The sequence below is a fragment of the Poecilia reticulata genome, chromosome 4 (assembly GCF_904066995.2).
Source record: "Poecilia reticulata chromosome 4, P_reticulata-male-v2, whole genome shotgun sequence".
NCBI classification, from domain to species: domain Eukaryota; kingdom Metazoa; phylum Chordata; class Actinopteri; order Cyprinodontiformes; family Poeciliidae; genus Poecilia; species Poecilia reticulata.
The window spans coordinates 22803736-22824851 of NC_088833.1; the positions used below are offsets into that span (position 1 = coordinate 22803736).

The 21116-nt window shown below is 40.4% G+C and overlaps 1 protein-coding gene across 1 annotated transcript in view; it reads right to left on the reverse strand.

Annotated features, from left to right (window-relative positions):
- Positions 1 to 18950, reverse strand: part of gatad2ab (GATA zinc finger domain containing 2Ab) — a 28541-nt gene extending 9591 nt beyond the window's left edge. Inside the window, exons 1-2 of the mRNA XM_081606480.1 lie at positions 18735 to 18950; positions 2741 to 3049 (exon numbers count right to left, since the gene is read on the reverse strand). Coding sequence (XP_081462606.1) covers positions 2741 to 3036 — 296 coding nt within the window. The 5' untranslated portion in view covers positions 3037 to 3049; positions 18735 to 18950. The remainder of the gene's footprint in view (positions 1 to 2740; positions 3050 to 18734) is intronic.
- Positions 18951 to 21116: the final 2166 nt, after the last annotated feature.

Below are 21116 nucleotides of genomic sequence, written 5' to 3' on the forward strand. Positions count from 1 at the left end.
AACCTTCAAGGAAAACCCTGCGCGTTGACCGATGTGGCCTCATTACCGACATGACGCGGCCTAGCTGATGAAGGTTGCTACCATCTATTGAGAACAGCTTACACAAGCGTCACAACACATGGCAGCTTGGTTATGTAAGGTCCAGTGTCTCTGCATGCCTCGGCTTCCCCAGATTGTAGCTGTACGCTGACCCCCCTCCCATGGTAGGATTTTGCTGATTCAGTCGTTTTGAGGTGTAGCTGGATCTACAAAATCAGAGTGCAACGTAAACCAGCCCGGAAACCGATTCCAGCTCTTTAAGGGAACGAAACAGCTTGGCGCAGGTTGGTTGAAATATTGACAAAACACTGTAAAGCAGAAGTCTAGTATATAATGGAAAGCCTCAGTTCAGTTACTGTACGACTGTCTGACACAGTTTGAAGCCGAATTGAACTCTGTCATAAAAACTTTCCACAAAGCTGAGCTTCGATGACAAAGGCCACCGTATAAACCATCAAAATAATCACTTTGCAGAAAGGAAGCACGTAAACACTGAAAGAGGCTAAAAGCTGGGGCCAAAGGTGACACTCGTCTGTAATTATGCGGTAATGCAGCAAAGCCCAACACACTCACTATTCAATCACCCCTCTGTTCCACTTAAACTGTTATCATATCACTGTGCGTGTGTGTGTGTGTGTGTGTGTGTGTGTATTTATCTCTCTACCAAATACACATCACATGACATCAGGCATTTCTCTGTGTGGTCATGTGACACACCCACCACTCCTGCTGGCCCCTCCTTCCTCCAACTGCTCCTTCCAACGTGGAAACCATGGCAACGGCCAGTTGGAACCAGTTTGTGACACATAGCCTTCATTTTGTGAGAAGTGCGAGGCAGAGTTCAGGTGCTGCTGTGGGAGAAAATGGAGCCTGGGCCTTTAGGAGCCTCAAAAGTTTTCAGAATGGGGGCAGGCTGCTGGCAACCACACACCGACTTCCTGTATGACTCTTGTCAGACCACTCGCTCTACTGCAATTTCAGTGAGAAACCTGAAACTCCAAAAGACGCAGCTCTATGCAAAACACCCCGCTGTGCGTGCCTGCACACAATCCAGGGCCCATAGTAGCATACGTGGGGCCTTGCCCTTTATAACAGGGAAAAACATAAAAATACATACAATTGCCTCAGGTGTCATAGAATTCAAAACGTTGATTCAGCCTACCAATCTACAACTGTATCAGCAAGGTAGCCTTGTTGGCGACAAACATGACGCAAGAAGGATTCTAATGTTTCTTGCAAATGCTGGTAAAGGGTTGTGGAGATAATTGACCTACAATGTAATATCAAGGCCCAGAGATTAGGAAAAGACTGCTACTGGTCAATGTTTAATGCATTAGATGGCTTCAAATGTTGACCGCTCTCTAAAAGAGTCTAGACATGGACTGGTTTCTGATATACAAGTATGCTAAGGTTATGTAGTTTTAATTTATTGCATTTCTTGTAAGCCAAGGTTGTAAACGTTTGCAGTTTAAAAACTTTCACCGACTCCTACTGCGCTTCACAAGATACCAGAGAAAGCACCAGAGCGACCAGTGTTGTGCCTGGATGTGCAGAGCTCAAATAAGCTGCAAGGTCCCTTTACCTAACCTCTCATGTTGATGTGCACTGCCGGTCAGCTGGCTGAAAAAAACGAGGGTGGGTACTACACTTCCCCCTTACCTTCAACTAGGCCTGGTATGGGTTCTCATAGGTTGAAATATAACTAACATGATATAAACTGCTTTTATTCAACATATCAACTATAGTTTTAAAATGCTATTTTTTAATAGAGCGATAGATTGCACGCCTTTCCTCACCATGAAGTTGTTGTATGCATGAGAAAAGTTTTGTAGTCTCCCTTCAGCCAGCTGATTGGCAGTGTGCTGCAGTAAGTGGAGGAAGGACAGGACTATATGTATACACCGTACTATGCGTTTTATACAGTCCAGAAATTCCCTGTTATTCTGGCACTTTCTCCAACATCCTATTAAATGGTTTGGAAAAAAACGAACGCACCACCCATCACTCTTTTAACCCATTTGATAACTCCAGCTAGCAAGCTTTGGGGAAAGTGTCTGTTAGCCTAACGCAGGATTTATCCAAGCAGATAGCTTTACTATCCATTCATCCATCATCTTCCACTTATCCAGAGTTGGGCTGCATAGGCAGCAGCCTAAGCAGAAAGGCCCGGCTGCTCCAGGGGAATCCCAAGTTTTTCCCAAGGCGTTCCCAGGTCAGCCTAGAAAAACAGACCCTCCACCGTGTCCATAACCCTGCTAATTATCCAATTATTCTCAGCTATCTCAGTTCTACTTTTATAAACACCTAAAAGCTATAAATTTCTGACCTTGAAAAGTAACACTAAATTAATGCATTTTCCCTTTTCCAAGTTTATAAATTTCCATATAAATAAATTTTTAAAAAACGTTACGGAACCCATTACCAGTAATTGTCAATATGTTGGATTTTTTTTTTTTTTTTGCAGCAGGTGTAATTGTTGTTTTTCTCCTAAAATTGCTTTGTGTTGTTTATTTCTGTTTTGTAGTTTTGTGTCAAAACATTGAAACCTTTGAATTTGCACTCAAAGTTGTGCTGCAAAAATGTAATGCCAGCTCATGTCCAACAGTAATACAATCACGTAAAGTACAGTATGTTCTGTTTACATGACAGTGCAACACCCACGATGAAACCAAAACCCAACAGACTATTTTCCTCGTCTCACCTTTTGGATGTGCTCATGTCCACGGGTTCGTCTCCAGTCTGTACCTCCAACTTGATGGTGGCCTTCACCTCCCCAGTTTTCAGAATGCTGGCTGCAACCTTAGCAGCCTGCTCACTCTTCAGCTTCATGCCCTCAGCTGCAGGTCCCACCAGGGCCAGCGGGGCCCCAGCTGCATCACCTCTCTCCAGCTTTACCCGCTTGCCGTCCATGTCCCCCGGGGAACCGCCAAGAGCTGCATGGTCCCTCTCCAGAGCTCGCTTCTGGCTGCGCGTTTGACGCACCGCCTCTTCTGACATGGCTGCTCTCACCCTGGAGATACAGAAGGAACAAACAGTTGCAGCACTCTGTTTATGTATTCATAAAATACAGACAAGCAAACAAAAGAGGTAGGCTAGGTATAAAAAAAGAAAAAGGAAACGGTGAAGAGATTGTTGACTTGAAATCAAGACTGAGGGCGAGCATTTCTCATTTGGCAAACATCATCAATATAACAAAATGCTTCAGCACAACAGAAGGAGTCTTATAAGCCAAGTGAGGTAAAATATGGCTCAGGGTACATTTCACTGAAGTGAAAAAGTATCTGAAAGTGAGTCAATTAGATAAAGCCAGCAGTGCCAGGCCTCGACTTAGCAGTGACACTGACCTGAGTGGCTGTCTTAAACAGAGGCAACAAAGAGTCCTGAAGGTGATTAAAGATGCTAAACCAAATCAGCTAATCTGCAGTTTGAAACGAAGCGTCCCATATAGGGCTGGCTTTGGAGCACTCAGTACTTCAATGACAGTTTGCAAAAGTCAAACACATTATAGTACATTAATTTAGATCTAATACAATTGGAGAATAAACACAGAGAGAGAGAAACATACACAGCATTTGATTTAATCAAGATTTTCTTCACTTAATAAATAAGTGATTATTGTAACAGAAGCTGTCTTGATTTACTAAATTCTATTGTGGGAAGAAAAACTCATTAAAATACCCCAAGGATGCAATATTTGAAGTTTTACTTTATTTCTCTTAAAAAACAATCAAGTCTTATAAATGTATTAGATCTACAGAGTTCTTAAAATTTCCAACAACTACCATCCTAAACAGGCGCAACGCCAGAAAAGGTTTACATACATTGAACATTCTCATTCTTTCGTCTGGTCGTGACAGTCTGGGTCAGATGGTTGATATTAGTACTAGGTTTAGAAGATTCTTGGTGAGGTTTTCTAGTCAAAGAAGACTAACTATTAAGTATTTTGGTAAAAGCATCATGCTTAGCGTATCCTTTGTTGCCAATACACTGAATCCAAATTGGTCAAGTCCCTATAAAATCACTAGTTGAAACCATAAAGGTGTTGCAACAAAATGTTCTCATACACGCACAACAATGAGCTTCTGGAATGACCCTGACCAAAACTCTATTTAAAAACTGAAAAGTGCCAGAAAACAAACCAACTTAAATGAAAAGCTGGCCCAATTCTTTCAGAGTACAGCAAGAGAGCCACTAAGATTTCAGAATACAGAGCAGAAGGTGATTATCATTAGCGAAACTTTCACACAAAGCGAACAAATAGTCACGCATTAGAGATGAAGCAAGAACTCACATCCTCACTTTATTAATTCATGATGTTTCACATAAAATGTGTGTTATTTGGAAACATTCTGCGCACTGATAAGTGGATACAACTCCTGAACACATTATGAGCAATTTATGAGAGGGAAATCACTTCCTTGAAAAACCAGTTCTAACTGGTCCAAGATGGAGGGAGCACAGAGGCCGAACCAACCCAGAAACAAAGTGGCAAGAATTACAAGGAGAACACGGGACAAAACTAATTCCAAATCACAGCTGCAACAAGAAGCCGAGCCCTCGGACCAAATTATCTCATCTACATTTAGGAATATTTATCTGTAGAGACTAATGTAAAGCAGAGAGTTGGGAAAGGAAATCTGAAAATACGCCAACAATTATTGTGTTGATAATAAAAACAGTAAGCTAATGTCTGGGATGTTTGTATTGGGCTGCAAAGCATGGCAGTCTACTGAAAAGAGAAACCTAGACTACAGGTTATCATAGGGCCCTTTGAGTTATGTCTCATTAATATTAACTGTTGCAGTAAAACTGCCGTTTAATGGCCAAAAACATTCAAAACAAAACCAACTTAACTCAGGAAAACATTCAGGCCTGCTGACAGGAAAAGTTTGCAGTACTTAGAAAGGACCCAACTCTGTTACACAGCTAGGACAGATGTGCCCTGCTGTACCATGCCTGAATACAAAGAGCATCTATCTACCGGAGATGGCAGCTTGTGTGTGGGAGTGTGTTGCACACGACACTGTAGAAATCAAACTTAAACCAAGATACAATTAAGTAATGGCTTCACAGTCAGTTTGCACAACATTGTGGTGAACTATGGCAGATTTAAGAAGCAGAGAACCAACTCTCAAAGCTAGACATTCGAATCGCCACGTGACCAGAAAAACTGCAGCCACTAGTTTCAAGTTGAGACACGTGGCTACCTTTGTCCCGGAAGGAAAGGACAGACTGCAAAGCCCTGAAGTATTAGATGTCCCGATAGGGAGCATTTGCGTATGCTACAAAGTGAGATGATTGCACTTGAAAACTAATGCGGCCTTTGTGTGCCATTGCTGGTTTACTTATTCAAATAAATTGTCCAAAGAAACACCTGCGGCTCATTCAGACGTTAGGCGTACAATGCCTGCTATTAGAACCGAGTGATTTCATACACTAGATGGAAACTCAAAGCATTTTCTCATCACTACAAAAAGCGCCACCAGGCCAGGATCCATAAATCCTCTTCTGTGTGGATACCGCTACCAAGTGAAAAACACTCAGAATTAGCCACTTTCACAATCACTGAAATGTTTTAATGGCTGTGGTTTATATGTGGCGTCAGAGAGAGACAGAGCCGACACCGGGAGGACTGAATGGAGGAGGAAAAGTTGCTACATTATATTATTCTAAACTTTGAATCTCTGTCTGCATTGGGAAATGTTGGTGCCTACCAGGAAAACCCCAAGAGTTTAAAGGGAAGAAGTTATGTACTTCAGACAATTAATAATGTCAATCAAACTAATTATGCCAATTGCTAAGATGATAAAGACAATTTAAAATGTTAACTACATAATTTCTTTTTTACAAAATTTGTGAAACACGTCTTTACAGTGTTGTTGCAATAAATAATTCTTGCACAGAAAAAAAGAAAAAGGTAAATATTTTGAATATTTTTCTGATATCTACCAGTGTTATTGTTCTTAAATAGAAACCAGAATCGACTAAACTAAACATCTGCATGACAAACCTTAACCACAAAATATATGGAGATGCATCAATCAGGATTTTAACGGCATTAGTCAGGCTCGCTCTGTTCTGGTTGAAAAAATAAAAAAATCAAACTCAAACATCAAACTGGCAAAGAACTACAACTACAAACTTCTAAAGCAACCAAGCAGCAATAGTCTTGGCAACCTCAAGCTCTTCTATGCGCCATAAAAAAAACAGCAACTGACCCTATAATCACACTAAGAGGTTTGATTTGTCGGCTGTCAAGTCTATAAAAGAGTTGAGGGGAAACTGAAACCTGCAACCAAGAGAGGCTGATTTTTCAGGCATATGGTCTTCCGTTTATGTCTGAAACACTTGCAACCGAAGGGAATTGGTGTGTGGATGTCTGCTTACATTAGAGATTGAGCATATTATCAATGAAGGGATGTCGTTATTTTCATGAGATGCTCGCCAGTTTGCCCCTCATTCCCCTCCTGCCCTTTGTGTAAACAGTTAAGTTTCCTATTTTTTTTTCTTTTTGAATGAAACTTGATCGTTTTTCACAAGACTGACCCAACCAAAAGTCCTAAAATTAGGAAGAACACCAAGAAACTGGTGGTGGAAAACAACAAGGCAATAAGAGTTGCAAAATACTTGAGGGTCATAATGTTTTTAGGGGTAAGTAGATTTGTTCAGCTGCCTAGAAACTTAGGGTGCGTTCACACTGCAGCCTGAAGTGACTCAATTCCGATTTTTTGGCAATTCCGATTTTTTTGCCAGGGCCGTTCACACTGCCAGTGAATGCGACCTGTATGTGTTCTGCAGTGTAAACGGGCAAATGACCTGAAAGTGTCCCGCATGCGCAGTAGAGGGCGCAATAGCGTCAGCGTTCTGCCAACCGCCATAAAAAGAAGTGCTCAGTGTTTGCGGGAGTAAACATGGAGGCTAACTTGGAGCTTAGCTTACACATTTGACGTTGTTATCCGGCCGGAGCAGCATATTAACAACTTAATTCTCATACAGTCCGTCATGGTTGTTGTTTTTCCTTCCCACTTGCGCGTATCAGGACACAGAATAGTGAGTTTTGTTGAGAATCAGTGACGTTCAGTTCGGATGAATGCGACCTGGACGTTAAGTCGCATTTGAATCGGATACGTATCGGATATGGGTCACATTCGAAATAGAATCCGACCTGCGCTGTTCACACTGCCATGAAAAGATCAGATACAGGTCGCATTACGTCAAAAAAAATTGGAATTGGGTCACTTCAGGCTGCAGTGTAAACACACCCTTAAAGAACATTTTAAAAAAACTAAAGAAACAAGCTATATATTGAGACCTATGTATTTGTGAATCCACAGCAAATGTTCCAGCAGCATGTTGAAAGTAAAAAGAAAATCTACTAATCAGCTGTCAGAGGATGTTGAAATCACAGGTTAAGGGTCACATTTAACTGTCTGCAAACAATTAAATTTTCAGGGAATTTTACAGCATGAACAGCTTTGTAAACTCAGTTCTTTATGGATTAAACCAGGGTCTCCACTTATAATTCAGATGTTTTCTTTCTTAGATAAAAACAAAGAAAGAGAAACCTTGCCTGAAGAAATTTTTCAGCCATCCCATCTTACATGAAATAGTTAGGAGCATTTAAATTTAGCAAAAGACAGCAATCAATGACTACCTTATTCTCTGTGTAAATATGGGAAATTTCTATGAGCAATATACATCTAAAGTAAGGCATGCGTGTTGATTGTCAGAAAGTGTCTATAAAGAGCCAGCAATGCTAAATGTTTAAAACACAAGTGGAACTGTGGCAAACAAGGCTGGAAGAGGACATGTGTTTATCATGCTACCATGGACAGCGAGGGCCTTATAAATGGGCCTTATTCTCAAAATTCTGTTTTATTTTCTGCCAAATTCCGCTTTTTCTAAATCCCATTTTAGCCATATTTATTAACCCAAAAAGTACATAATTATGCAATGGATGGGAAAAAAAAGACACATCCTTAGCTAGGGTTCAGTATCTCATATCAAATTAAAAGCTGCTGTGGTTCAACAGAACATTAGTTTTATAATATTCAGTGTTTCCCTCATTTTTTTAAGAACTCAAACATTATGTGCAAAAACTAATATCTTTTTTGTGACATAAAAGAAAACCTCTCTTTTAAAAATGCTCTAGAATTGAACTCGATATCAATATACTTATTACATGCAAAAAAAGAAAAAAACATGTAAGAAGTAAAAGTTTGAGCACGTTTCCATAATAATCAAGACCTTTGTTCATATTTTCCCTTCCATCTGTCATAGGATGGAAAAACTCCACCATCCGTGTTTTGCTGTGGATTCCGGTTTGTTTATTAAATTCAATGATTCAGTCCGCATTTTCCGCATCGCAGTAATCATGGGGCCCTAGATACAGCTGCAGTATAAAAAAAGCCCCAAACTGATGGTGAGACAAAGTAACAAAAACTCTGTAAATCTAAGCTGAGCAGAAATTCATATAAGCTTAAACCACACAGGACATTTATTGTTCTCTGAAAGGAGCCCACAGCCCAAATGAAATCTCCAACATCCTTGAGTACAGTATAGCAGGATAAAAAAAATGCTTGGCTAAAAGTAAATGGAAATCTGTGACCTCAGCTGACACTCTGTGTTTTACCCTCAGTCGCTCTCCTTTTGTGTCCAGCAGCTTCGCAGAGAATGGATCAATGGCAACGGCTCAACCCCTCAGGTAGACCGCTCGCCGCTCATCTCCAGCGCCTTAACGACCCCCCCACTGGGACTGGACGCAGCCCATGAACACATTAACAGCCATTTTAAAGACACACAGGCTTCTTGGCTGTGTCCTTAGGGTTCAATACAAGGAGAAACAACAATTATGTCGTCCGATAGAGATGCCACAAGTATGAATTATTATAGCCCAATAAAAAGACAACAGAGCACCAACTCATTTTTGGGTAGCTAAGCAGCGCTGGTCTTTATTATATTGATTTAATCCCTCATACTGACCAGCTATCCAACAGGACGATGCGTCTGTGTGATTATTTTAAATTTAAGGCGACAGCTAACAAATCATCACAACTAATTATTTTTTTTTTCTGTACTGCCTGCTCAACATTTTAAATGTCCAATCCTCTTTATGAGGTGATCAGAAAACAGGATTTTTTTTTTTATAGATATACTCTTAATAATAACAAAAAAAGATCAGACTACTTGTGCTGGTTTGATCACCAGGGTTGGAATGGGGGCAGGGACCCAGCTGAGGAGGTGCCATGGTTGGGGGAGGGAGAAGAACGCAGAGCGCATGTGGTTAGCTGAGCCATAATCTAACTGTACCCAAGTGAAGAAAAAAGAAGAAGAAAAAAAAAAACTCTTCCTTGTCTTCTCTTTCTCACTGACAAGCTCACTCTCCATCTTACCCCTCCCTGTCTCTCTTTTCCTCTCTCTCCCTCTCTCTCTCTCTAACACACACACAAACACACACTCCTTGCTCGCTTGTTCTGTTCTAGGCTTGGCCAGCCCAGAAGTCTCCGAGTGTGCGTGTGTGTGTGTGTGCGCGTGCATCTGCGTGTGTGTGTGCCCCTACTGGTTGTGTCCCGAACGCCAAGGGTTAAGCCCCTGCCATTTTAACGCCACTGACAGATCAGACCATTAGGGTGTTACCTAACAAAATGGAAGCCTTTAACCCTGAATCTGCCAGACTGTCTCTTTGTGTGTGTTTGTGTGTGTGTGACTGTGTGAGTAAATGAGAGCCGGAGCTACACAGAGTGTATCTGTGTGTGCGCATGTCTCCACCTGGATTCTCCCCCAGCAACATGACGACAACGAAACACCAGCAAGACCAGGAAGTATGAAAAACCCCTGACTTCTGTACATGATCGCATAAAACTGCTGGTAGACACACGGCCACATTTAACCACAAGAGCTCACTTGTTTGCATCACACAGACACACTCGCACCTCATGTAACCTCCTCGCATAACGTCTAATCTGGATTACAGCAGACACATGTAGAACTGCAGCAGCGTTGCGCATCTATTGACCACCAATTAAACGGTATTAAGGTGACAAAACTCACATAAAATACTGCTCATCTCGTCTCTCTGTATCATTCTACACTATAATTGTACAATCCCTACATACATTTTCAGCCACAAGTATTTACAATCCACAATATAAAAGAACAGTTAAACATTGTCAAAAATCTAAGAAAGGGCTAATCTCAAATTTCGGCCTAATTGCTTCCAAATGGTCCCTCTGTAATCCTGTAAAACCAGAAGCACATACCCTCATAGAAACTGGAGGGCCAGGACACACGCAGACTGCTATCAGATTACATTTCTTAGAAATGGATCTAAGCAGGAAGTGACCAGAGCAAAGAGGGGGACCTCTGGGAGTCAAACAAAACCGTATAAAGAGACATCTCAAGACAGAAAACACGAAACTAAGAATTACACACAATGTTAGTGACAATTGCTGCATATTCCTGAGATTAGACGAGGCGTCTTAAGTTTCAAGTGGCTCTCCATCAGATGGGGTCAGTCGAGATTAGACCATCACAAGAAAATTTCCAGAAGAGTAAAAATGTAACGATGAGATTAAGGCCAGTCCATTCAGAGAAAATGAGAAAAACTGATCAGACACAAAAACTGAGCATTTACTAGATATGAACTCTTTCTACTAATAATTATTTTAACTTATAAGGAGAATATACTGCAATGACACTGACAACTGTGGATTTTCAAAACAGTAAACAGTTTTGATAAGTGGAAGCAGACCAAGGGAGGTACTAGAGACAAAACAGAATTTAGCTTCTAAATATGTCCCTAAACATGTGTATGTAGGCTTTGTTTTGGTTGCTGCGTCAAGTTATTTTGGATTTTCTTGATTGCCTAATATGCTTTCCTCCAGCATCAAACACTTGGCATCTAGAACAGGCTCCCACTCTAAACTAGTGCTTAGAATGGGATGTAAAAGAGCAACCAAGGATTTCTTCCTTCATCTGATACTTCTAGCTTCCATATTACACCATTTCATCACAACCTCCACCATCATCCACTGATCTGAGATCAAGTTGAAGGGATGATGGGTCCAGGAGGGAAGGTCAGACATCCATCTCCCCATTGACGTTCTCCAGCTCTTTCTGGGGGATACCAAGGCCAAAAGAGATGGCTATTCCGGCCAGGAAGTTCTCAGTCTTCCTTGGGGTCATAACTGGGGCTGCACAATATATTTTACAAATACGTCAATGTCGCAATATCACTGTGTGCAATATTCATATTGCAAAGAACAGCTTGGTGTTCAAAAACTTGAGGCCAATACATTCCAAGTGTTGTGAACTTGCATTTTTGATGCTAATGTATCAGTTGGGCTGCAGGACACACGCTCACTGCAGACACAGAGACATTGTCCAAAAGCCTAAAAGGTCACTGAGTGTAGGAAGCACACACGAGAAAGAGAGGAAAGAAGACAATAGGCATGATTTACAACTGATATGATTGCAATATTTGACATTATCTCAGTTGATAGATTTTCTAATGTTGTGCATCCCTATAGTCACAACCCAGGTGGAAGTTCCCAACAAACCTCCAAACTAAAGTTTGCTATATGAAGCTGTACCAATGTATTCACAAGCTACAGTTTCAAAATCTCACACTTTTCTGTCAAATGATGCCTGGTTTTTACAGTACTAATAATAAGATGGCAAAGAAAATGCTGAACCAGAGAAACAAGAGTTTTCATTGGTTTTATAGAGCATAAGACAGCTGCTACACACTTCTGGTCATCTAGCTGAAATAAAATGTCCAATAGTTACTGTTTCTCTAGAGGAAGACACTTTCTGTTTGGAAAATCTGACAGTCATGGAAAAAAAAGACATTGATGGTGTGGAAAGAACAAAAGGACAGCCCAAGCTGCTATTAGGGCAACATTTTACAAAGCTAGTTATCCAACTACAAACATAAAAAGGATAGAATATCCTGCTTAATAAAAAAACATTAGATTGAAAACCAGTATTAAAATCTAGCATTCTATGGAAATTCCTTTGGTCCACTTGTCTGGTCCGGACCAAAGGCAAACTTTTTTTCGTGTTTGTTGGTTTGCTTTCAAGTTGTGCTTTTTTTTTTTTTTTTTATAAATGACCTATAATTTGTAAACAAAGCAATGTGGTAGATGGTTACTGATCCAGACAGAAATGATGCAAGGATCGAGGGGGTCAAGAGGTTGAAATCAGCTGCAGGACAAAAATGCAAACAAAATGTATTAATAATTTCTAATACACAGAATACTAGTCAATTCAGGAAATACCAGTTGTGCTAAAAAACAAAAAACCAAAAAGAAAAACCTGAATGCTTACAAAACTAAACCAATGCATGACTTCTATTTATTGCTGCAAGATAAAGAATCTTGTGATGAGGTTATTAGTGGTAAATATTGTGTTGACAAAACCCACTGATCTGCTGATCAAGACTGTGTTACTCATGGATAAATACTAAATTAGCATGTAAAAAGCAAGTTCACAACAATCGGAATATACACTGCTCAAAAAAATAAAGGGAACACTTAAAAAACACAATATAACTCCAAGTAAATCAAACTTCTGTGAAATCAAACTGTCCACTTAGGAAGCAACACTGATTGACAATCAATTTCCCCTGCTGTTGTGCAAATGGAATAGACAACAGATGGAAATGATTGGCAATTAGCAAGACACACTCAATAAAGGAGTGGCTCTGCAGGTGGGGACCACAGACCACTTCTCAGTACCTATGCTGTCTGGCTGATGTTTTGGTCAGTTTTGAATGTTGGTGGTGCTTTCACACTCGTGGTAGCATGAGATGGACTCTACAACCCACACAAGTGGCTCAGGTAGTGCAGCTCATCCAGGATGGCACATCAATGCGAGCTGTGGCAAGAAGGTTTGCTGTGTCTGTCAGCGTAGTGTCCAGAGGCTGGAGGCGCTACCAGGAGACAGGCCAGTACACCAGGAGACGTGGAGGAGGCTGTAGGAGGGCAACAACCCAGCAGCAGTACCGCTACCTCCGCCTTTGTGCAAGAAGGAACATGAGGAGCACTGCCAGAGCCCTGCAAAATGACCTCCAGCAGGCCACAAATGTGCATGTGTCTGCACAAACGGTTAGAAACCGACTCCATGAGGATGGTATGAGGGCCCGACGTCCACAGTTGAGGGTTGTGCTCACAGCCCAACACCGTGCAGGACGCTTGGCATTTGCCAGAGAACACCAGGATTGGCAAATTTGCCACTGGCGCCTTGTGCTCTTCACAGATGACAGCAGGTTCACACTGAGCATATATGACAGACGTGACAGAGTCTGGAGACGCAGTGGAGAGCGGTCTGCTGCCTGCAACATCCTTCAGCATGACCGGTTTGGCAGTGGGTCAGTAATGGTGTGGGGTGGCATTTCTTTGGAGGGCCGCACAGCCCTCCATGTGCTCACCAGAGGTAGCCTGACTGCCATTAGGTACCGAGATGAGATCCTCAGACCCCTTGTGAGACCATATGCTGGTGCGGTTGGCCCTGGGTTCCTCCTAATGCAGGACAATGCTAGACCTCATGTGGCTGGAGTGTGTCAGCAGTTCCTGCAAGATGAAGGCATTGAAGCTATGGACTGGCCCGCCCGTTCCCCAGACCTGAATCCGATTGAGCACATCTGGGACATCATGTCTCGCTCCATCCACCAACGTCACGTTGCACCACAGACTGTCCAGGAGTTGTTGGATGCTTTAGTCCAGGTCTGGGAGGAGATCCCTCAGGAGACCATCCGCCACCTCATCAGGAGCATGCCCAGGCGTTGTAGGGAGGTCATACAGGCACGTGGAGGCCACACACAATACTGAGCCTCATTTTGACTTGTTTTAAGGACATTACATTAAAGTTGGATCAGCCTGTAGTGTGTTTTTTCACTTTAATTTTGTGTGTGGCTCCAAATCCAGGCCTCCATTGGTTAATCCATTGATGATTTTTGTGTGATTTTGTTGTCAGCACATTCAACTTTGTACAGAACAAAGTATTCAATGAGAATATTTCATTCATTCAGATCTAGGATGTGGTAATTTGAGTGTTCCCTTTATTTTTCGAACAGTGTATTAGCCTGCAATTAAGCCACTCCAAAATCTCCTTTTTGATATGAATTTTGCACACACTTATATTGTGATAATATATCCTCAAGATCCTGTGGCGCCTTACTGTCATAAATATAAAAATGAACATATTGCTGAGACAACACATTTAATGAAGCTGCTGACATGCAAAAATCAAAGCAACTGCTACACCAAAAATGAAACGACTACAAAAATATTTAAAAAAGTTTAACAAATAGCTCGTTTGCCTGCACAAGAATCTTTGAAATCATAGGAAAAAAAAACATTTCTATTCCCTTTCAAGCCACTTTGGTTAACTGACAAAGGACAAGATGATGTATATTTAATGTGGGACAGTAGACAGTATTTCACTACTAGCTTTCTGTAGAACTAACATTAAAAAAATTAAAATAAAAATCACACCTTGTGTCATTAAAAATAATAGTTATCCTTTCCAGAAACAAAAAAAGTCATTTTTAATTAGTTGGATTTAGTATTATTTAATTAACACCATTGACAAAACATTTGAGCTGCACGTAAACCTAATGTAAAGGCGGTGAGGTAAATCATCACTGCCAGTACAAGAAATGCATTACCTAAGATCATAATTTACTAAATAAGTACATAAAGACACATGATCTGAAGCTGCCATTCCTTTAAAAAAAACAAAACAACATGTAGTGTCTGATGGCTAAAAAGGACAGGCTGGTCACATTGTTAACACACATGCTTGACAAAACCCAACAGGGTAAACAAGTAATAGTCAGGGCAGCTACGGTTTAAAGACCTTCCCGGCTTCTGCTTAAAGAACCGCCCCAGGCTTTTGGGTGGTTATTCCTGTCCAATACATCTACTCCTGTCGTCTGGTATCTGGAGGAACTGTCAGAAAGGGAGTTTCTCAGATAGCATGAAAACATTGTAAATCAGCAAAGTTCTGCTTGGGTGATATAATAGAACAGGATGTCAGAGGTGGTAAAGTAAAGAATTGGTGCTCTAAAAAATGCCAGGAAAGTCTAAAAGTTTAATACAAGTACGCTTATTGTGACATGTGAAATATTTTCTATACTCGGAATCATGAAAGGTGAACACCCTTACTAGATAACAATAGCGATGACTAGTAAAGAAACGAACAAAGAAATACCCATGTTCATGCTTGGTATGACACCAAGACAACACTAGTAGGTAGTTTGTTTTTCACTTGTAGAAAGAGAACTTAGTTTTTTTTTGTTTTTTTTAATCGGTGACATTTTAACATAATCTGAAACTGTCTAAGCTAAACTGTGACATGTAGTCTAAAGAAGTATAATAAAATACCATGATGAGGGAGGAGGAGGGAGGAGTTACACATTTAAGAACATATGCTTTCATATCAGCTATAGTGAATAAGGAGTAAGGCACACGTGCCATAATTAAGATTACATAGCAGTAGGATTAAAATCTATATTACATTTCAGATAAGAACATTTCCAGTATTCATACTCCTTGAATGTTTTTCACACTTTTGCTACGTACGATCATACACCCGAGGTGTTTTCTTAATGTGACAGATGAAAATAAAGTAGCACAAAATTGTTAAGTGGAAGGAAAATGATACAATGTTTCCAATATATTTTACAAGTAAAAGGTGTAGCCAGCATCTCTATTCGATCCACCTGAGTCAATGATTCATAGATCCACCCATCATGGTGATTACAGCTGCCAAGTACTTCTGGCAGATGTCTTTACCAGCTTTGCACATGGAAATGCAGAACTTTTTGTCCATTCCAATTTGCTATAAAAAAAACTCAAGCTTACTCAGACTGGATGGGAACATCAATTTACAAGTCTTGCCACAAAACCTTAGTCAGATTTAGGTCTGTACTTTGACAGGGCCGTAAAGTGCCCAGGTCTAAACCAGACTTGCCCACTTTACGGTTCCTGGTCACCATCCGGCCATTTAGATTTTTCATTGCCTGGTTTTAAGATTTTTAAGTGGAAATTAGAAAGACAGGAATTGCTGAATCTAACGGCAAACATTAAGAGACACTATGCAAATGCAATAGGACAATTGCAATAGTAATTCATGTTAAATAAAGATAACGATTCAGATTGTCAAAATGGTGGGACACATCTTATCAATGAGTTAGTTTTTATTGTAGCAAGGACGTAAAAGTGATATTAGTAGTTTATTATCAAATATACACTTCGAAAAAAGATCCAGACAATAGTTTGGCCTTCTACCATAGTGACAGATACGTCGATGGGTCAAAATAATAATAGATTTTATTTATATCTTTAGATCTCAAGGGGCAATAATCACCCAACTCTTGTTCACTTGTAGCTCTGATTCTACATTTAGTCGCTGTCCGTCTTGTCACTAACTTTCATCAGCTGCCTTGTTTGGCTAAAGAAAAGCATCCCACAACATTACGCTGCCACCCCAATGCTTTAAAGTGGGGATAATGCATTTATTGTGATTTGTAATTCAATTTTCTTCTTCAGACAGTGTTCTTTTAAGTACACCATAGAGTCTAAATCTGGTCTCATCTGATCAGATAACATTCTTCCACATGTTTGCCACAAAGTGTTTCAACATTCTGCTTTTTATTTTGTATTTATACAAAGGTTAAACACAGATTGACTATTTCCCAATTGAGTGAGGGCAATTGCTTTATATTAAGGGAAATCAGCATAAAAGGGGAAATACAAATACCTGACACACTTCAATTTTTGTAAAGCATTAAAAAACAAAATTAAAAGCATCTGCTTACTTTCACTTCAGTCACTCCCTACTTTTTGTTCCCTTGTCACATAAAATATATTGATTATGATTGTAACATTAAAGACGTCCAAAGGGGTGATAATATTTTTTTCCAGGCACCGTATAAGCCAGATAATCACAACAGCAAGTGAATAACCATGGAAATAAATGCGGAAAATAATAATTAGTCAACAATAGAAAACATATCTGTAAGTTAAAGTTTTAATCAAGATGAATAACAGAGCATCAGAAGTCATGTCTGTCTAGTTACATCACTCTCAGGGGAGTTACTCCCCCCGTCTTTCTTATTTTACAAGAGGCACCCCTCCTCAGGCAACTCCAAGGCGCATCATAAAATGCAAAGCGACACATGTCCTCTTTCACCAGCCAAGGGTGCCAACTGTCTGCCTGATCTAAATAGAGGACACTTGCTCAGAAGAAAAAGTGATAAGCAGACTGCTGTTCATCTCACAAAAAACATAACTGAAAGTCAGAATTGCAAAACTGACATGACCTCTTGAAGAACAGGCAGGGACCTTTGATCGGGAGCCAAGTAGAAATAAGATGACTGCTTAAAGCAACCTGAAAAAAACACAACTAAGAAAGTCGCTATAATAGAATAACAATAATGGCGTAAATTAAGAGGCATGTCTCTACTGATATACTTCCGAAATTTTTGACCTCAACAGGCACTGAACAGTGTAGTAACTAAAAAGACCATGTCGACTTGGCATTAGGTCTCGAATTTGTATCATGCTACACAAACCTTGCTTTTCTAGTAAAACAAAAGTAGGAATTTAGATGTCTCACTAAAACCCCTACCAAAGCGTGGGTGATTGCTACTAAGCTGTCGTGGACAGACAGACACACACCGGCCAAGGCACAATCGTCCACCATTACGCCTCCATAAAGTCTCTTCACGCTTGAGCTAATCTGACAAAGTTATGAGATCAATGGTTTCTGGAAGCGCAAAAGAATAAATCTACAATTAGGAGAAACCGCAGACTTATAAATGCCTGCTGACAACAATAGTAATACTGTTTAAAAACTTAAGTGACGCTACTTAAGCCTCGGAAGAGCGGATGCCTATGTTGAACTAACCCATCAACAACAACAAGCTATCGGATGCTAACGTTAACTTGGCTTCCCAACAACAACCTGTCCATCTGTCCGGCTACCAAACCAGAGGCTACATAAATCCAGCTACCAGCCCACAATGGTCCTCGGCGGTTAGTTGTGATACCAGGTGTAAACCAGGAGCTTGTGCCCCTTTAAGAAGTGATAATACATATCATACAGTTTAGTCTGGGTGTTTCTACACCTCCAAATAGCGATACACGAAAGAGACAATGAAACCGACCCCGTTTCGGAGAGCAACGGGGTAGTACAAGACGAGCTAACATGCAAGCTAAGTTAGCCTGCTAACGCTAATTCTCTGGTCTGCACAAACAGTCCCTGGATGTGTTCACGAATAATTGAGCGTTAATTACACAGAGAAATGTCATTTTTGGCTAAATCATTTTTGGCTTCCAATTAGCACATACAGTAATTAACTTTCATTATGTACTAATGCCGGTGCAGGATGAAACAAGTTTGATAGGAAAAGTTTGTTTTATTTTGCTCCACTTTTGAGGCTTTGCTCCTGGCAGTCCGTCCTCGGTAGGTGTGTGTGTGTGTGTGTGTGTGTGTGTGTGTGTGGAGCCCAACGACACACAAACTGTTACCTTGCACGTTAGCGGAGATCAAGCTATGCTAGCTAGCTTAACTTGCGTTAGCCGAGCTAACACCGACAGAAAAAAACTTCCGTCACCGTCACGTTTTAATTGGAAATTATGATCTCGAATAAGATTACAGGACAACGAAATAAAGTTTCACGAACTTACGGAGTATATAGGAGGAGCCGGGTCGAGTTCCCCCGCGGTTTTCACTTGTTTGGCGTCAGTATTTAGCTGGCTTTGGCGTAAAAAAATCCCGGGGATCCCCTCTCTTCTGTCCGCTGCCACTCCGGTTGCCAGATAATGTAATGAGCCACCACAGGCGGCGTCATGCTGCGTTCATACACACCTCGGAAATGATAAGTGCTGCGATGGAAGGAAAAAAGATATGTTCTGGAACGACTTCACGGAAGTGACTGAGGAGTAGGACTAATACATTTTTACGAATGCTTTGACTTTGGAGTTTGATATATTACACGCATGTCCATTTTTAATGTGCATCTTCTTCTTATATATGCATAAATAAAATTGCTTCTGCTGTTAGTAATTAATTGAGTCACATAATCTATTTACAGTTTTGACACAGGATAATTCGTCCCGGTCAACAGGTAGCCTATTTAATGTTACGCCTCTTCATTGTATAAAAGATAAAATAATATATATTTTCAACTCGAATCATGTACTGTCTTTGCAAGAGCTCATTCAATAAAGTTAATGTTTTTTTTAATAAATATATTAATTCATTTAGAAATGTCTGGGTGAAAGAAAGCTGTTCAAACCATATACAGTTTAAAAAGTTTGCCCCTGTTCTGCTGTGACATAAACCAGATAATGCAATAAGGCATCAGTTTCCGTCTTGTGTTACTTTCTGCTTGAAGGCATCTAAAGGCATGTATTTGAACTGCACTTTTACAAGATATAGTTTTTTGGAAAAGCACACAACCTTTTCACATTTTGTCATGTTGAAATCATAGAAATGTCTATTTTAATGATTTTAATGCACAGTAGTGCAGGGAATAATCGAGTGGACAAAACATGTCACATGGTTTCCAGTTGTTTTTATAAAGAACTGAAAAGTATGTCATGCATTTGTTTTTCAGCCCCCCACTCCAAGTCAGCACTTTGCAATAAAAGCTTTAAGTCTTTTGGGGGCATGTCTACCAGCTATGCACACGTAAAGGCCGATGTTTTCAGATATTTTTCTTTATGAGAAATTGTTCATTGTCAGAGTTAGGGTTAAAGATTGCCTGCGAATCGCAATTTTCAAGTTGCCACACATTCTCAGGAATATCTAGCTGTCCTCTTTGGCTTGGTAATTCAAACTCATGAATATGGTTTCCATTGTAGCTCGGGCTGTATGTTTTATGTTCCATGTTCTCCAGAACTGTCTTCTTGACCCATAAAGCTACTTTTCCACTGTAACATACGAGACCTGGCTCTAGTTGTTTTTTCCAGGTACAAGTACTTGGTATTAGATCTTTTCTTAGCCTCTAAGGGCTCCAAGTGAGCTGAAGATGTGACTTCAAAAAGTTGATGGTCACTGACTGGCTTGAGCGGTGGTGTCCAAAGTCAGTCTTCAAGGGTTGGTAAATGTTTTAGTTCATGTTCTTGTTCAACATGCCTGGATTAAATGATGGATCACAAGCAGCCCTTTGTAAAACTTTATAACATTATGAGGACGCAGGTGGACTATTTATGTCAGTTTTGTTGACGCAGGGAAACTGGTCACTGAGGAGCTGAAGACAATTGGCCTTGACACTTGGTCACTATGCAAGAATATTATACAATTTTAAAAAATGACCCATTTGTTTTTAAATTTACAATAGTAATCGGGCATTTTCCAGGCAGATAAGGCCATTTTATAAAATAATCAAGAAATGGCATCACTTTCAGTTATTCTAAAAATGCTGTGAATATCAAACACGACAAAAGAAATTTGACTTCGTAATTTGAGGCCTTGAAATTTGGCATCCGTCTCTTTAAGAAGCTCCTATTTCTGACACTTTGCCTTTAGCACATCGTCACAACGATGCTTCTCATTACGCCGTTTATAACCATTCTTAGAAGAATTGTACTGTCCATACAGGAAGCTCAGCACTCGCAGTTCCACCAGGTGTTTGCTAATTGCTGCTGCTAGTCTAGAGGAGATGAGTGGTAAAGGCACAGGGGAGGGAGTGATCTGTGAGGAGTTCCAAGGAGGATAAGTGGATATAAGTAGCTCTTTATGAAAGCAAGAGTTTAGACACTCCAAATAGCTGCCATGGGATATTAACATGCATGAACAAATAAAACCAAACACTCCAGGTATGTTTTTGATGAGGGAAAATCAAAAAAAGTGAATTTTTTCCCACAATACTCTTGCCTTCAAGGAGCTTTGCAGCAATCACAGCCTTGTAAGATGGAAGTTCAGTTTTAGTCTCATCTGACCAGAGCACCGCCTTCTACGGAAATTGTTATGGATTTCTTCTTGCCAAGATCTCATAAAAGCCATATTTGTGGTAGTGGAGGTCTAGTGTTTGTTTTGGTGACAAAACCTAAGCTGTAGATCTC